General features: G+C 42.5%; 1 protein-coding gene across 5 annotated transcripts; it reads left to right on the top strand.

Moving 5' to 3' along the window:
* Positions 1-1,166: 1,166 nt before the first annotated feature.
* On the top strand, positions 1,167-18,095 carry CDV3 (CDV3 homolog). Of its 5 annotated transcripts, none has more exons than XR_006166820.1 (6): positions 1,167-1,699; positions 3,692-3,771; positions 5,972-6,108; positions 7,169-7,331; positions 8,454-8,719; positions 8,885-8,962. XR_006166820.1 is itself a non-coding variant. In XM_032991201.2 (6 exons), the coding sequence occupies exons 1-6, from the start codon at positions 1,466-1,468 to the stop codon at positions 8,899-8,901; spliced, it is 681 nt and encodes a 226-aa protein (XP_032847092.2). In that variant the 5' UTR covers positions 1,167-1,465; the 3' UTR covers positions 8,902-18,095. The 5 variants fall into 5 exon arrangements, 4 of the variants coding, with proteins under 4 accessions (XP_032847092.2, XP_032847091.2, XP_032847094.2 ...); XM_032991201.2 differs by having other exon boundaries at positions 8,454-8,503; positions 8,885-18,095; XM_032991200.2 differs by having other exon boundaries at positions 8,454-18,095.
* Positions 18,096-18,260: the final 165 nt, after the last annotated feature.

Below are 18,260 nucleotides of genomic sequence, written 5' to 3' on the forward strand. Positions count from 1 at the left end.
TTATACACACACACATATGTAATGATTTGGAGAAAATATCACAAAGCATAAAATGATACTAAATAAATCAAGGATACAAACATGTTTACTTTTATATTATTATAATACAAACCAATGCTTATTTAACAGGTCATTCTCGTTTAGGCGCACACTTTAGCAGTAGGAACATCTATCTCCTTTCGGTGGCTGACCAACGAAGTCATCAGAAACAGTATTTCATGTAATTATTGACTCACGACAGTCTGAGGCTGTGTCCTGCTTCAAAACTGTTGACAATGCCATCTTGAAGCCAGGTTGAACATTTTGAATTTTTTTTTTTTTTTTTCCAGAGCTAAAGCTCACTACAGTACCCAAAGCTAGTGGCGACAACCTGCAGACACCCACTGCGAAGTGTGTTTCCCAGGAGGCATTTCCTTGGGTTCAGCTGCGAGGCAGGAAAGCAGCTAAGTTCACACCAACGCACCCGGACACCCTAGACAGAGCGGCGTGTCACGCCTTACTCACTCAACCACACCATTCCCAAGATGAAAGATAGATTACTTCCCTGCATCCTTTACAATGAGAGGGCAAGCGCGCCGCCCTTCCCAGGGCGCGGGGAGGCCGAGCCTTAGTCCCCTCAGCGTCCCCGCTAGGAGCGAACGGCCCTTCACCGCAAGGGTGGGAAGCCGGGCACGCCCCGGGCCGCCGCCCCGGCCCCCCTGTCGCTCGGCGGCGGGGCCTGAGGGGAAGGGCCCGCCCCTGGCAAGGGCGACAGCCAGCGCTCTCCCGAGGAGCCCTGCGGAGCCTCGCCCCGTCCCGTGCCCCCTCAGGGGAATGCGCGCGCGGGGGTAACGTCCGCCAGCACCGTCCCCGCCCCGCGAGCCCGGCCTCGGCGCGCACGCGCCGCCCCGCTCAGCGGCGCCCCGCGTGCCTTTCTCGCCCACCTTCCCCCCCCCCCGCCCCGCCCGGCTCGGCCAATCGCCAGCCGCGCCGTGCCGCCTCCCCGTCCGTCACGCATTCTCGCGCCGTGACGCCAGCCGCTTTGCCCCCTGGAGACTTCTGACTGGCCGGCGCGGGCCTTTCTTTCCCGGCCGTTCATTGGCCGGGGCGCGCTGCTACGCATGCGCAAAAGCCCTCCCCAGCAGCCGGAAGGCACCGCCCCTTTCCTCCTCAGCCCGCCTCCTCCCCCCCCCCCCCCCCTCCCCTTCCGGGCCGTGTCAAGCGGCGCCACCAACGTGGAGCGCGGAAGGTCCCTCCCGCGGGGCGTCGGGTGGGCGCGCGCGGGCCCGGGCAGCCGCAGCCGTTAAGCCGCCGCGCTCGCTCGCTCGCTCCGCGGGGCCAGGGGCGGCAGGCAGCGGGGCAGGCCGCGCCGCCGGGATCACCTGTTGGCCCGGGCCGCCCGCTGCACACCACCCCGATCCTTCCCCACCCCCCCCCCCCCCCCCCCCGCTCCTTCCCGCCGCCGTTGGGAGCGGTCGCCGCCGCCATGGCGGAGACCGAGGAGAGGAGCCTCGACGACTTCTTCGCCAAGCGGGACAAGAAAAAGCGGAAGGAGAAGAGCAGCCGAGGGGCGGCCGCTGCCGCCGCCGCCGCCAGCGCCTCCAACGCTGCCTCTAACGCCGCGGGGGCGGCCGCGGCGGCCGGGGGAACGCGCCCGGCGGATGGCAGCGGCTCCGGGGCCGCCGCGAACAACGCCGGCTCCGCCAAGACGGCGACCAAGGTGCGGCAGGGGCGAGGGGGGGGGGGGAGGCGGCGGTTGGCGGGGGGGGGGGGTGGAGCGGGGCCGCGCCGTCGGGGCGGCGGTGGGGGGGGAAGGGTCGCGGCTTCCTCCGCCGGCCCCGGGCGGCGCCTTCCTGCCGGCAGGGGGCGCTGCCGCCGCCCGGCCATGCGGGAGCCCGGGGCCGCCCCGGCGCGGAGATCCCGCGGGGTGTGGGGAGCCCGGCGGGTTTCGGGCCTCGACCCGCGTGGGAAGAGGGGGTAGGGGGGGATGGTGGGGAAGCGGGGGTCGGTTCCCGGTCTTGCGGCTTCGGTTCTGCCCAGCCCTCCCCGGTTGCTGGGTCTTGGCGGAAGGTAGCGGCCGGAACTGGGGATTTGCGTCGGGTGCCACCTGGGTGTGCGGCCTGTGGACCTTGGCGATGAGATTCTCGCCCCCCCCCCCCCCCGCCCCGGCTCCGCAAGCAAAGCACGCCGAGCTCTTTGCATTCCTGCCAGGAAGGGTTTTACTGCCAGTAATTTTTTTGTACTGTGTTACAGTGAAATGATGAGAATGCGAGAGAAGTTTGAGTGCTCGTAGTTGAGTTAGTGCCTTACAACTGACCATGCTGTATATATTTAAATGAATTTTAAGAAATACTCTGCTGTTACCTAATGTTATTTAATATGGGGAGCTTGACACCTGAATTAGCTTTGAGTAGACCAAGGTCAGTGGTAATTTTTCAGCTGGTCTTATGCTCGTTTGCTTGTAAAATAATAGCTGGTTTTGACTGAAGCTTGTACTTGGATTAGAAATAAAGATCATTAAATGTGAAAGGTACGTTAGTTTGGAAACTGATGTTTCCATGGAGATGGGGATATAAGAAATCTAAAATATTTTAGAGCTGTAGACTCAGGCTCTTCCAAAAGACTGAGTCTTCAGCAGACAGTGCAATAACATGAGGTTACTTTCGACTTTTGCTGTTACTTTAAAGCAGGTTGAAGTTTTCCTTCTAGAGGTTGAGGTAGAAGGTTCTAGGACAGGGCTCTTTAAACAAGCTGCGTTCCCAGCTGTTCAGCAGAAAGGGAACTATACCGTCGGCAGACCTTGCTTGCAAGGTCTTCATATTTAAATTAATATAACTGCATTTCATGTAGAGTGTAGGAACTGTGTAAACTACTAATTAGGTTGTATGTGTCTTAAAGTTCTGACTAGGAAAATGGGAGGACTGCCTATCTGTTCTGGGCCATTTCTGGCCTACTTTAATAAACTGCTGGTTTTATGGTAGGACAAAATTGGCTTCACTTAGGTGGGTCCTTCTCTCCCCAAACACGTAATCAAACTCCTGTTGTAAAACCTTAAAGCAATGCTCTCCAAAGATGAGTATTCCATTATTCTTGGGTGTTAAGATTTCTGTGGTTTTGAAGCTGACCTTTGACTAGTATAAAAATATTATTAAGAAAGCAAGAAAGGCTCTAAATGTGGTTGGTTGTGAATGTGAAAAAGTCAAATGTACCAATATTAATCTTTGTCATAAATCCACTGGAAGCTATTCCAAATATTCTTTACAGTTTGGCTCATGAAATAAGTGATGGAAAAGCTTTGTGTGCATTCAAGCTGTCATAAAAGCTTACTGTTAGTAAAAGGGAGAGGTCTTGCCTTTGTATTTCCTTGGTCTTGACTGCACATCCCTGTCCCCTACTTTGTGTTGTCCTTTGACTTCCTGCTGCATTTTTACAGAGATGATGTAGTTCGCTTTCACTTGAATGACTTCTTTGCTGGGGTGTTTCTTAGCTGTTCTAGTGAGTTAGTCAGCTCCCAAGTGCGTCCTAGGTGACATACAGTAAGTTGGGGGAGGAGGGAGTGGAATCCTTTCCCCTGTTGGCAGTGGTACACACAGATTGATTTCCCACGCAACTGCACCTTCACCCTAGTTTTCTTTGTATTATCTTAGTTACATTCTTCTTTTCTACTTTTGCTGTGAGGGAGGTAACAACTTACGTTTTCCCCCTTTTACAGGAAGAGGATGATTGGAAGGAGTTCGAGCAAAAGGAAGAAATTGATTATAGTGGTCTTAGAGTTCAGTCCATGCAAATAAGGTACTACTTTTTTTTTTTTTTTTTTTCCCCTTTTTCTCTCCGGTATAATAATTACCTATGTCTAAAAAGTATCTTTCTTCTTCAGACCTGCCTCCATGAGTCCAATTAAACAGAGGTTTGAGATGTTTCTGCTAGTACAGAAGTTCGCTGCAGAGTGACATAGGTTTGACTGTTCTCTGCCAGTGTTCTCTCCATTTTCTAAATCTCTGTTGATACTCTAGGTCTGTGTGTTTTGGTTGGGACTCAGATTTTTATTACAAATGCTTAACATTCCCCTCCATAAAAGTAGTGAAGTAGGAATTTCTCTGAAGGGAGTGCAGGATAGTAAGTCCCACTGAATCATTCGACTGCTGTAAGGGTATCTGACTCAATCTATTTAGCATGTCAAGTTTGGGAAGTGAATTCCCGAACCACTGGATTTCTATTTCAGAAAACCCAAACTATAGTTGGTAAAGCTAATATCCCATGACAAGATCCCACAGGACTGCATTTACGAGTCTCATCCAAGATTCTTTGCTTGCCTTTTCATTAGATTGCTCCTGTAGTCTGGTCCAAGCTAAGTTACCTAAGTCTGTCCTGGTGAAGAAAAACACTTCATCAGGTCAGAAAAAGGATTTTTATGACAGTCTTTGTCTGAGAATGTCACATAATCCTCATTGTGCAGGTATTGATGATGATCAGAGTAATGCAGTCTTAAAATCATCTTACCTGTAGCCAGTGCAATGGATGCTTTCTTCATTGTTTGAGCAGGTCTTACATATTTTTTGATGTATTTTTTTTTTTTTTTTTTAACATCCCCCTTCCCCATTCAGTTAACTAGTCCTTTTAGGCCATTTGCATGTATTTGGTCCACAATCTCTCCATACCATTGAAGTGTCACAGCGGATAATCACACGTCTGAATGGAGAAGTAACAAGTGGGCTGCTGCTTCACTGACTACTAGTACTGTTTGATTGAAAAGCGAGTACTTTGGTTTTCCAGACAAAGGCTGGCATTCTGAATGCTTTTGATGCTGTGGCAGATTTTCAGGCATGTGGAAATTTCTGCCATGGGATTTTGTAACCATTCAGATAATGGATTCGAGGGGAGAAATAAATGGAAGAACCCACCGGAGGGTATAAGTTATCCAGCTCTGGAGGTGTCTTTGCTGAAAATAAGACACAGAGTATCTGGCGGGCGGGACATTGCATATACTTACTCTGTTCTTGCTAGTCTGTAGGCATCTGCTTTTGAGTGCAGTTTAAAATAGGACAGTGATGTGTTTAGGCCCTTGGTCCAGCTTACTATGATTGTTACTGTATTTGGATGAACAATGAAAGGCTGTTTAATTCTCAGAAATTGTAGGTATTTTTAACTGTTCCCTGATTATTACTTATACAGAAAGGATGTCTAATCATGATTAGTAGGATTTGATGTTATAAACTTCTTCTGTATTCATACTTTCCTGCTGCTGTTCCGATCAATGTCCTGGGTCTTCTAACAGCCTCACCCTCCACATATGTCCAATTATACCACACAGCTTTCTGTAGTGTCTTTGTCTAGCAAATCGTTTTGAGCCTCTTGACTGTTCCTGTGCAAAATAAAATAGTCAAAATACAGTCAGGCTTTTACATAGGATTTATCTTTTAAAAATGGCATAATTTTCTCTCTGTACTTTTTGATTAACTGCCTTAAAAAAAAAAAAATCTGAGTTGGTTTGTAGATTATATTTGTAAGGGTAATATAAGAGTGTTTCTCAGGTGGTTGTGGCTAAGGGGAAAGGGAGCTCAGGACTTGCTTTCTGTTACTGCTTTTCCACAATTTCTTCCTCTTGACTAGAGCATTTTATGGAAGCTTGACTCGTAGACCTTTTCTGCTTTATCTTCTCATCACTTCCAAATGCATGACTGTCTTAGTATGAAAAATTTTTCAAGCTCAAAATAAGAAATCAGTTTATTTAATGACTTAGTACAGTTTGCATTTGTATTTTTTTTTAAAGAATTTTCTTCCTCCTCAGTTGCCAAATTACATTACAAATTACATTGTGCCAAAAATCGTTGTTCAGGTAGTAATACAGTGGTTACACAGGACTAACGCCGTCTGGTTAAATCTAGTATCTTCAGTACAGTAGCCAGAACGTCTTGTCTGTGGTGAGTGTGTAATCTCTGGCAAGTCTTAAACCTCCATTTGTAAAATGCTACTTACCATTTCTCTTTTATAGTGAAAAAGAAGATGATGAAAGTGAAAAAAGAGAAGAACCTGGTGACAACTGGGAGGAGACTGGTAGTGGTATAGACAGATCATCTGGTCCTTGGAACAAGTCAGCTCCTGCACCAGCACCTGTTGTTGAACCAATTGGTAAATCTAACTCAGAGTTGTTGCTTTTTCCAGTCAGAAGCATTTCAGGTTGAACGAAGCTGCTTAGAGCTCAAGGAGTAGTTCCTATTCAGGCACCTTCAAACATACTAATGCTTGTTTGATGTACTAGCAGATGAGGAAATTTTCCTGTGAAGGGATCTAAGGAACTGAGTTGATAGTACTGTCAGATACTTTAAATAAACACGAATGGAGAGTTTTTTATTTCTGCATTCAAAAGGGGAGGGGGGGAGCATTCCACCTCTGAAGGAGATCCCTCTACTTCACAGTTTGCAAAATATCTGTTGGAAGTGTTTCGGTTGATCTAAAAATATTGCTTTGACAATTAAGCGGATGTTCAGCCAATATCTGATATCTAATATGGCAGCTCCTGAGTAGAGTTCCGTGGTTAGTAGTACACTTTTCAGATCAGTTCTAGGGTATAGAGAACATGACATTGCAAAATTGATTGTTTAACTGGGATGGGACTCTAGTTTTGATTAAATACAATTTATTAGCATAGGTGGAGATAAATTACTTAGCCATGATCTGAGTTCAGACTGTTCTCTTCCATTGAGAAATTAATTGGAACGTGGCCTACTGTGTTTTTGCTTGGTAGTACAGGCAAGGAGGTAAAGTTACCTTGTTACTTGTAGATTGTTACCTTAAATATGAACTGTTGGGATATTCTCTTCTGCACCTGGAAAGGTGCTTTAAATAATGTTTGGCCAATATGTAATTATGTGTTTAAAGCTCTAGCTTTAAAGGTAAGCTGTTAATAAATTGCAAGTAAGAGACACAAAGTCCTCATCAGTGGTTTTGATTCCCTGAACTTTCTGAGGCACTACACTGGAGCCATGTTTTAATTTGGCTACTAAGTATAGGTTAAATTACATGACACATGATTTCCTGCCTTGTCTAAAATATTTGCTTCTGGAGCTTTAAAAGGTGCAAAAACATACTTGCAAGATTATTTTATTTTTTTATTTGTGGTTGGTTGGCTTGTTTTTTCAGATGTGAATGCAAACTTACTCTCTTGTCTAAATCTTGTTCTTATAACTAGTTACAGAAACCCCAGAACCAGTTCAGACTGGTGGTGTCTACAGGCCGCCTGGTGCCAGGGAGGGTGGCAGGCCACGACGAGCACAGCAAGGACCACCAGAAATCTATAGTGATACGCAGTTTCCATCACTGCAGTCCACTGCCAAGCTTGTAGACAGTCGAAAGTAAGTTCATTCCATTCATTCCCTAAGAGACGTATTTTAACTGCCTTCTCTAAGTTCTTATTTTGTTTTAGGGCTTAAGCCTGAATTTTTCACAGTGGAAAGAAATAACTAAGAAATTATTCTGTTTGGCAAAGAGATGTGGGAGAGGTCCTAACTGTATTTTTCAACTCCAGGAAGGGCTTCTCATGAAATAACTTTCATAGGGCATTAGCCCACTGAGATAGCCTAGTGAGGCTGCCCGTTACCTTATCTTTGACTTGCTGAAGGATTTCCCTGAAGCAGAATATTTCTGCTCTCGACAGCGTTTGGTTCCCTGAGACACTGGCCATGCTGAGGCGCTGGGTTATTACTGTCAGTAGACGGGAGTAAGATGTCTTGAGCACACTGCCTTCTCATTAGAGATGTGAAGGTAACTTAAATGGAGAAATGGGGTTTAATATAAATAAAAAAATTTGCTGTCTGAGCTGTGTTTTACAATGATGAGCCCCCCCCAAAATTTGCTGAAGTGTTTTGTATTTTGTGGTGCTGAAGACTTGAGTCTCACCCTGCTTTTGAGTCCCGATCTTTCCATTGCCTCATTCCCTAGAGAAGAAATAGCTAGGCCAATACCTAATTCACTTGGCGTTGGTTTTGGTTTGGTTTTCCTTTTTTTCAGTTGTTCTGCTGGCTGTGTTAGTGACTAATACAGCCTAGCAGAAGCTTTGTTTCCTCTTGGGGTTTTTTTGTGTGGCTTTGTCTGCTTGGCAAATGAGACATGCTGTCATTGATGCTTTAGGGTTTGAACAGTGCAAATTGAGCTAAAATGAAGTTCCGAGTGAGCATTCTAGAAATGGTCTTCTGCTTTCTAAAACCTATTTTTCATAAATGCGCTTAAATTTACTTTTGAGAATGTTAATATTGAAATTTAGAATGTAATCTTAATTGTATTGGGTGATGAGCTTGATTCTGGAGATAAGGTTTTACAAGACTTGCTTGGGAATGTTTGGCTGTTCTGTTAAAACTCTAGACCTTCGTGTTGTGTGTTCATAATGTTTTTGTTGGGATGGGGTGGAATTCGACTAGAAATTCACAATTCACAAGCTAGTGATAAGATATTTACTGATTACATTTATTTTCCCTTAGGGATAAAGAAATGGAGAAGAGCTTTGAAGTAGTAAAACACAAAACTAGAGGTAGGGATGAGGTCTCAAAAAACCAGGCACTTAAACTTCAGCTAGACAACCAGTATGCTGTGCTTGGGGATCAGTAGAGCTGCATACACATTACAATTAAGGAATGCTTTTTTGGTAACCCTTCTACTAAGGTAACTAAACTACAGCTAACGGCTATGATGAACATGCCACCTTATTTCTGCTGGATCTACTGCAGCAAGTGCAGACTACTTTGACGTAAGTGATTGGTTCTCCTGCACTATGGAAGCATAATATGTTACAACTTCTCCATTGGATATGGGGCAAATTATTGTAATGATTGAACAAGAGTCATCAGTGTTCTTTAATTGCTGAGAAAGATACCTACAGCCAGTGGTCATTTCAAAATCTTTTTATGTTCAGATACTGAGCCTTCGTAAAGGTTGACTACCTCAGACTTGCTGCACTCATTGTGGACACCATGTGGATCACAACTTCTGGAAGAGAAGGTTACAGCTGTTTTAGTGGCCATCTGAAACTTGAAACCAGCTCTACTGGATTCCTGTCAGAAATCCTGCAGAAGTCAGCCATTTGGTTCCAATTTGCTATAACAAAGATTTAAGTGACCTTAATGACAAACCTATTCTGTTCCCCTTCTGAGGAATCCTGTCATGTGTAGCCATAGCCTACTAGAGACTCCTGAAGTGTACCATACCACTCATACTATCCAAGTATAACAGAGCTGTAGTTTGTTTACCTTTTTAGATAGCTGTACTGAAGTAACTACAAAACAAATTAAAACTCTCAGTATCAGATTTGAGGAATGATGGGTTTGAATGGTCTGTTTGCATTAGCCATTTTCACAGTTGTCTGTTTAAGCATTTTTTTTCTGTTCTCCACAAAAAAATGCCTGCCTTGTTTCTGGTATCAAATTGGAGTATATTTAAATAATGATGAGATGTTGTAGTGAAATAAGGTTTATTTTGTTTTTTTTTGTCATGGGGTTTGTCTTTCTTGCCCTAAAGCACTAAGACGAGTTTTGGTTTGACACAGAGGTATCCAGACTTCAACTACAGTCCTCAGAATTTGTCTTATAAAAATGAGATACATGGCAGTAGCGATACTAGATAAAAATTTCTCCTCTATTAAAAATAGTTATTTGTTTGTTGAAAGGTAATGGTTACTTGATAACCAAAATAACTTAATAAGCAGATGGATAACTAAAGCTGGTAAGCCTTATTTGTTTGGCTACTTCTGTGAAGCATGCAGGCTTTTTGAGGCAGAAATCCTCTAAGTGAAAACTCAGAAATGGTGTTTATTCAGAGTCAGGAAGTTTAGTAACAATTGAGGGCAGTGACTTCTATGAGTCGTTGCCTCATCACTGACTTAATTTAGTGGAAGTAGGCAAAATGGCACTGATACACTAAGAATATAGGACGTTGCCCATAACTCTGACTCAATGAACGAAACCTGTCAAGTACCAAAAGTGCTGTACTGTAACTGTTTTTCTCTTCTCTGAATTCTTATACCAGAAGCAAAATGAAGTACAACAGTGGCGTGCTCCAGTGTTGAGGTTTCTCAGAGTAAATGCCAAAAAATAGACCCAATATCTATAAGAATTGCCAATGGCAAGAAAAACAAGGGAACAAAACAAAACTTGCTTAAGTGTGTGGGAGTATTGTGTATGTGCAGATGATGAGGATAGTGCAGGAATCGCCTAGTTGGGTTCCCTCTGACTAACTGCTGACTCGCTTTAAATCTTCTTCTCTGAGGCCAATAGGAATTTTGCCGTTGACTTCAGTGGGGCTGGGGTTTCACCTGGTTCTTTTGTGCACAGACTAAAACTGGCCTTGCCCTTGCAGAGTTAACTGTCTCTAAAACTTCTGCTAGAAGCTGCTATTAAAGAGAGGGCTCAAGAGACTATTCTTAAAGTTGGAGACTTCATTTGGAAACAAAACCCCACTGAAAGACTAATACCAATAGCTTGGACTCTGAGCCATGTATCTTCCTTGAGAATAGATTGTTGCCAGCAAAACTGTTGATTTGTCACTAAAGATTTCTGTGGAATTCATGGTAAATGGACATGTCACTTGGTGTGGTAGAAACGTGAACTCTTAAAACACTTCCCCTGATGCTCTAAAGCGATTGAGATCACCAACGCACATGAATCAAGTTTTAGTCTACTGTATGAAGGGTAGATGAGACTGTCCATTGTACCATCTTTATTTGAGGTTTTGGGCATGAATTCTGGCAGTTTAAGAAAACCCTGTAACAGTTTCAAATCAAATAAAATGGAAATATATGTGGATTCTGGAGTCTAATGAATCTTTACCCGTAGTTGTAGCTTATGACCGTACAACAGCTGAGGAAATGCAGAGCATTTGGATCTCTTGAGGGATAGGCCATGGAGTGGGTAGTCAGCCTTATGGTCAGATGGGCTCTGTGTAAGAGCAGTGCATATTAATACGGCTTTTATTTATACGTAGAAGTTTAGTTTGCTACCTGTCAGAGTGTCTTCTGACTCCCACCGTATAGGACTGGTTTGAGATGGTGAATTGAGTATGAATGAAGCTTTGATTTCCTTTTCACTTGCAAGTAGCTCTGCTAAATTAAATAATGAAAAGGAAAAAAAAAAAGCCAACAAAAACCAAAACAACAACAAAAAAAACCCAAACAAAACAACCAACCTCTGAATGGCTGCTGTCACCGGTGTCCATCAGCTACTGATAACTAGAGGTGTTTATTTTGGGGGCTTTTCTTGGGTGTATCATTCCAGGTTCTTTCTGGAGGCATAAAGGAAAAAAAAATCAGAAATGCAGCAGATTCCATAGTACAGAACATTAAAATAGTTTAAAGTGTTTCTTGTGTTAAATATCTCCGCCAGCAACTATCAAAATGCCAGTTGTGAGTATCTTCCTTGTAACAATTAATTGTTCTGCATGCCTGAAATTTTGAAAATCAGTCCTCTGTGGAAGCTCAGTATGCTTTTGAGACTGAAGTCCAACTTTATCTGGTTTGTTGTTGCATTCATTCAAGGCATGCTAAGAACGTCCATTTCATTCCTTCAAAATGCTTGTTGAAGGCTCATTCCATAAATGAAGGATTGCCAGTTGTAGAAATGAAGAAATTAGATCCTTGATACCAGTCAGTAACACACAGTTGTGTGCCAGTTCGGGATCTTCCTAACCTGTAACATGCGTTTATGGTGGGTTAGTTATTAATTTCCAATTTAAAGGTTCCATTTTACTTTCTCTGGCTTAAAATAAAATAACACGGCCATGAAGTTACCGACTTGCTAGTAAAACATTTAAATCTCCAGTACTTACTGGAAAAGGAACAATATTTTGTGGGTTTTAGTGATATAATCTGTGTTTAAGGAATGTTAAAATGCTAAACGCTATAGAATGTTATTAAAAGTTGGACTTCTCAAATGCCTGCTGTAGGGATCTGGCACCTATATTTACTTGAGCTGATGATAAATGTAGGAAAGGATTGGTTTTGCAACATCTCTCACCCAACACAGCCCTGGTTTAGCTGTGCCATGTATAATCTTACAAATGAAGAATTGACAACTAAAAGTGACCATCTCCTGCTAATTCAGTTTTGTCTTTGTAGCTAGCTTTACCAGTCATGTCCAAAGAAACTCTCTTAGAAGACTTACAAATAATGGTACAAATTGTGTTAGAGACCTGACACCATAATGACCAGGGGTTTCGGTATTTGCATCAATTGGCTCTTCTCTTGGAAACTCTTTCACCACAACATGGCTGAGACATCTGTGCTGCTTAGGTCAAGTAAACACAATATAAATTTGATAGGACTGGGCATCTTGGAGCTTGCTTATCTGACCTTTTGCAACAGTTGTATCTTTTTGTCCTTCAAATTTCAGCCTGGTTGAGCAGTTTTAAACTTCCTTGTGGTTTTCTGTCAAATACCATAACTAAAATAGAGCAGTGTAGTCTTTTTTTTAGACTGAGGGCTTTATGTGCTTAAAAGGCGCTTGTTTCCAAGGTAGTAATATTAGTCTTACCAATATTGACATAGTCAGAGAAATGAATACCTCCTATTTTACATGACCAGTTTGTATCAGAGGCCCAAGAAACTAAATTTTACCAAAACCACCTCAGGTAATTAAAAATCCCTATGAATAGCCACAATCCAGGTTTTGTCACCTGACTGTAACTTAGTTCCCAAATTGATCCCTCTCCTGTTTTCAGTTTTTAATTTCACAAATTGGTTTTAATGGTAAATAGGGGCTTTATTTGGGAATATGAGAAAATAGTAACATGCATACTTCAATTTCAGATATGTAGATTAGGTACCTACAAAGGAGGAGGACATCTGACATATATTTCCCAATAAATTCTTCAGAAGAAGATAAAAAATCAGCTTGTCTGTATCGAGGTTAATATGAGAACCTGCAAGCTCTAGCACATAGAAGAAGAAATGACAGCTGAAAACAGAACTGAGGAGTGTAATGCTGATTTGGAGAAGTCATAACTATCGTGTATCTAGAGTTTGGCTTCTGAAGCACAAAGTGTAGTTCCACCATGTTGTCTGAAGTGAAATAGAATGGGAAGGAAGATTTTTTTTTTTTTAATTAGGGAGGGTGGAATTTATGCAGATAGAACACAGGAGGTATAAGAAGAGGGATTAGGAAGGCTGTTTTCTAAATGATAGTATTAAATGCATAGCCTGAGGTAGGGAGTGGAGTATAAGTGGTTTGATAGAAGTGCTTCGTGAGTAAGCACTCTAGCAAGTGGGCAGATACATCTGACTTGAAATCAGCAAAAGTGTTTGAAGTTTGGTACTTGGGGAAGGCATACCATTTTATTCTTTCTGTTAAAGGGAAAAGAATCAGGAAAATTTGTCCAGAGAGAAGGTAGAATCTTGCATTGGTACAAAGCTGCCTAACCAGTTGCCTGAAGAGAGAACTGAGAAAAAGCAAATTCCAAGGTAGTTCAGCAATCTGATTAGGAAATAACTTGATTCGTATTTAAGCAAGCTCATTTTTACTTCTGCAATAAAAAGCTGAGACACTGATTCAAAGTGCTATGAAGACATTTCCCTTTTTTGTGAAGCATCTTCTAATGGTATGTATATTGTGGTTCTGTGTTCAGCTGCTTAGAATATATGTTGATATAGCAAGGTTAATGAAGTTCAGTGGGCTGCTTAGCCAGATTACAAATACTAAAAATGTATCACAGTATTAATAAATCACCAGAAAAAGTAGTGCATCTGGAATACTGGAGTGTAAAGTATCATGTAAAACAACTGCGTGCACTGAGGAGAAGCAAAGCCCATTCCCATTTTGTAGCAAGAGCACAGGACCATGAGAGTGGGATTTGGCTTTGGTTTTGCACTGAGCTGCTGTGTTAACTTCAATTTAGTTTCACTTTGCCTCGGTTTCCCCAGCTGTACCAAAACAACCCAACAACCTACCTCACAGGGGTGTTGTGAGGCCAAAGCTATTCTCTGTCAAGGGCTGGGGCTGATGGAAGGTGCTACAGAGGACTAAAAATCTTTATTGAAAGATCTTTATAATAGCTTTCATTACAGTATTTTAATGCTGCTTTGGGACAGGCTTATTTCTACAGAATGTAATATCTATTTTATTTAAGTGTTATTGAATTAGTATCTATGGGTAAGGAAAAAGTTCAGGCTGAGCACTCTAACTGGTATTTTTTCTCTTCAGTTAGCTGTGCAACCCAAATGATGTACTGATGAGCCTCTTTGTTTTTACGTGGAATACACTAAAATCAATATTGCTATATTTTGTAAACCCCGTGACTGAAATAAAATCCTGCTCACAGTTGATAGCCACCTCTTATGATGTGGCTGTTTTTAAGTTTGTTCAAATTATGTGAACTAGAAACATTCATTCCTGGAAGTATCTATTTGTGTCAGGAGACCGAGGTGGTAGTTTGTGGTACATTGGAAATACAGGAGAGAGCGCAATCTTCAGAACTTTTAAAGTCTGGTATTAAGGCAGGCTGTGGAGGAAAAAGATGAAGGGAATAAAACAAAGGGAAATAGTAGCCTGTGGAGAGGTTTCTATGAAACAGAAAAAGGAAAAAAATGATCAGTAGACAGAGCTGAGAGGTATGAGCAGAGGGATAGGCAGGAGAGGAAGGAATACAGCTACAGAAGAGGCGATTACCCTATTTACTATTATCTCCTGTTTTATCAGTTGACTGCAGCTGAAAGAACATGAAGAAATAATTTTTATGCCCTTGTCTGCTGTTGCCGGTGATTTCAGGGTTCATTGCTCAGCTTGTACCGTGGGCCTCCAAAGAGAAGCAGAGAATGTGATGGTGGCATGCGTGCAGACAAATTAGACCTCTGGTGGGTACTGGGCAGAGATGAGGCCCAGCAGCTATCTGCTCATACTGATATTTTTATCACTGCAGCATCTCTAAGACAGTTGCTAGTGCGTATCAGCTGTGACAATTCTCTGTCAGAAATGATTACTGTTAAATTTCAACAGACTATTGCAGTTGCTTCCAAGGAAATGTTTAACTAGCTGAATAATAAGCACTAAAGAATAACACAGGGCTTTTTGGAATACTTATGGTGGTGATGATTATGAGTGATACTGAGGTCAACAGATTGGTAGGTGGCTTAAAATGACTTTGAGGTATATATCCTGTTATATGGTGGGGAGGAGAATTACTGTAAGATGGATATCATCTATTCTTTGCCCCTCTTAACAAACTACCTTGGTCTTACTGTCTTTCCAGCTACAAAGAGCTGCTTCTACCATTCTCTTATCACTTTCCTCCCTGTATTTTTCTAATATGTCACTTTTTTTAAGGTGCTGATGAAACAGCAAATATTAATTAAGAGAAATACATGCTGTAATATTTTTCCATATTGTTCTGTCTTTAATACAGCCTAACATCTTACTCGCTTTCTTGACTGCAACTACACATTGAGCAGATGTCTTCATCAAGCTGTCCATGGTGATGCCTAGATCGTCCCCTTGAAAGATCACAACTAATTCAGAATCCACCAGAGCATGTATGAGTGGTTTAAAGCCTTTCCAGTATTCATTGCCTTGGGTTTATTTTCTGTTGACATTCACTTGCCACTGAATTGCCAAGTTTACAGAGTTAGCTTACCCTGGCAATCACCATCTTCCCCAGTGCTGACAAACCCAATAACTTTCTCTGGGCCTTGGCTTTTGCCATCCAGTATACTGAACTCTTCAGTTTCATGTATATAATTCACTTTTCTTAGCAGTGATTATCATGGCATGCTATTACTAACTTTTACTTGATCTGACCTTTTCTGTTTCTTGTCTCCTATCTTCTGTACTTAATTTTTGTTTTAGCTTAGTTATAGCATTGAAGTCACCGAGTTATAGCTGTCTGCTTTATTTCAAACAACTTGCCTACAGAAAATCACTAGTTAAAATGTCAAAAGCTTCCTTTTTTTTTTTTTCTTAGATTAAAACAAATCACTTTTTCTGTATCTCTTCCAGAGTATGTACAACCATAACAAAATGATTCAAACCATAAAAACAGGCTGATACAAGAGAACAAATGCATTGAGAAACAGGTAAAACAGACGTGAATCTGATCTCCCAGAGCTTAACTTCATTGGTTTCGGTGGAGTTATTCCTGTCACTTGAGATCAGTTTCATTAAAACTTGACTTGAGATCTACTCACTTGAAGTCTAGATAAAACGGCCAGAATCGAGTACGAGTGAACAAGCCCCATAGCGAACTTGTTTTAAATTTCTGGATTACTCTGCTCTTTGTTTGTGGCAGAGGTGAAGCAGGTGTGTTACTTGGTCTCTGACCAGCAACCCCATGGGCTCAGCCACGCTTAGTCTAACTGGACATTGAAATTAGATTACGGTATTTGAGATGAAGACGAGTGCAGCAACAGTGGGGGCTGGGCTTAGTCTTTGTGGTTTGTTTCATCTCTTCACGTTCTCATCTTGTACTTTAAAGATCGCACATGTGTAAATAAGGTTAAGTCTTAAGTGCTGACTGCATTTACCAGTAATGCTACCTTTAGAAGTACAAAGGAGACTTTGTAAGGGAAGACTCAAGCCTATTAGGATGTCTAGGTTACCACTTAAGAACTGCCTTGTCTCAGTATCAATACTGTTATCTAGAACAGCTGCTTTCCAGTAGTAAGGATATGTAGTTGAAAAGAATGTACCTCAGATTTTACAACTTATTTGCGTGCATCTGCTGGGCGTTCTGTTACAGCAGTTACTAGTACAGTACTCTGTCAAAAACAGTTGTGGCTGCTGGGGGTTTATAAAGCTGGCAAATGGGAGCTGAGGTTTTTTTGTTAATTTTGAGGGAGCAGGGGGAGTAGCGCAGATGCAGCAGTATCTGATAGTTGTTAGAATGTAGTACTTCATACCTTCTCCCACACATCTAAGACTCATCTCTGCTGCTACACTTGCCAAAGCACTGTCTTGCCACTGTAAATCCTTACTGGGTTATTTACTAACTACTCCGTAACCTTTTCTGACTGTGCACTGTGTCTTTAATCTGGGAATGAGGTAAAAGGCAAACTGGCTTTGTAAACTGGCTTGACTGTTTTCTGGATAATTGGCTCTGCTAATTGCTTTTTCTGCAACTCAAAGCCCAGCAAAAATGTCTTGATTTGACCTTCCTTCACCCTCGAGTATTCCCTTCATCTTTTGTTCATCTACATTATTATGCCAAGGATTTCTAGCCAGGTGCCTGCACTATTCACCACTTATTTAGAAAGCAGCTCTATAAGCAAGAATTCCAGAGTCTTGATTGTGCTGCCTTTATTCAGTCAGGGCTCTAGCATCACAAACATGGCTCAGTCTGTTGCAAAATTGCTTGGCAAGTAAATGTGATCTCCTTGAAGGATTTACACCTAGACCCTCAAAGGCTACAGGGGAGCCTGATTCCCCCAGAACTCAGCAAAATGAAGGCAGGAGTACTGGTCATGGTACACCACAGTTCAGCTAGAAAGAGGAGTGCAGGTGCATGACTGGTAATATGCTAGCTCAAATGAAACTGTCTTATCTGGAGAGCAGGGTCTAGCCTAAAGCTTTTTTATTTTTTTAATGAAGAGATGACTGAGTGAAGAAGAGTAAGAGGACATCCCTTTCAGTGAAAAAAATTATGAAACTGAATGTTTTCAGCAATGTACCAGAATGTCTCACCACCAGACCTAATGGGAAGAAATGAAGATAAAGCCATTTGAGTGCTTGCTGTAGTGCAAAAGGAAGAATGATACTGTCTGGCTGGCAAAATGGTTGGCTGGGAGCCCACTGAGCACAGCAGAAACTGTTTCAGCAAAGCAGAGTACAGTATGATCTATTTCTGAGAATCCCTGTGTGGCCCCCACAGTTAACACAGGAACCTAACGGTGCCTGTATATTTATATAATTATATGTTTATAGTCATAATTTAAGTTCAAAACCTGAACTATATATATATTTTTTTGTCAGTAGATTTTTTTACCCTGGTTTACCTATCATGGCTTCTGCATATGACAACTTCTACCTGTGCAGTGCACATACCTGTTGTTGTCCTTTCATCCCATGTTAGAGTAATGGTATCAAACTCTGTAAAGCACTTTTGTGATGTTTCCTGTGAAGAAAGTTGAAGAAAATAAATTTATCTTAACAGCACCGACTGAATTTATACCTCCCAAGTTTGTCTTGCTGTTGTGTTCACCCCTCTCTCCCGTGACTGAGCAGCAGCAGCAGTGGGGTGGTGGTTGGGGGGGGGCTGGAAGAGCTGCCTTCTGCCCTGCCTTCCCTCCTCACTGTCCTTCCCCCACCCTGGCTGCGTCC

This window comes from Tyto alba, unplaced genomic scaffold (assembly GCF_018691265.1).
Source record: "Tyto alba isolate M040663 unplaced genomic scaffold, T.alba_DEE_v4.0 Super-Scaffold_46, whole genome shotgun sequence".
In the NCBI taxonomy this organism is placed as follows: Eukaryota; Metazoa; Chordata; class Aves; order Strigiformes; family Tytonidae; genus Tyto; species Tyto alba.

Excerpts from the sequence above, each read along its gene's own strand:
- CDV3 (XM_032991200.2), top strand. The coding sequence starts at position 1,466 with ATGGCGGAGACCGAGGAGAGGAGCCTCGACGACTTCTTCGCCAAGCGG. Across the intron at positions 1,700-3,691 it reads CCGCCAAGACGGCGACCAAG|GAAGAGGATGATTGGAAGGA; the intron begins GTGCGGCAGGGG and ends CCCCTTTTACAG. Across the intron at positions 7,332-8,453 it reads AAGCTTGTAGACAGTCGAAA|GGATAAAGAAATGGAGAAGA; the intron begins GTAAGTTCATTC and ends ATTTTCCCTTAG.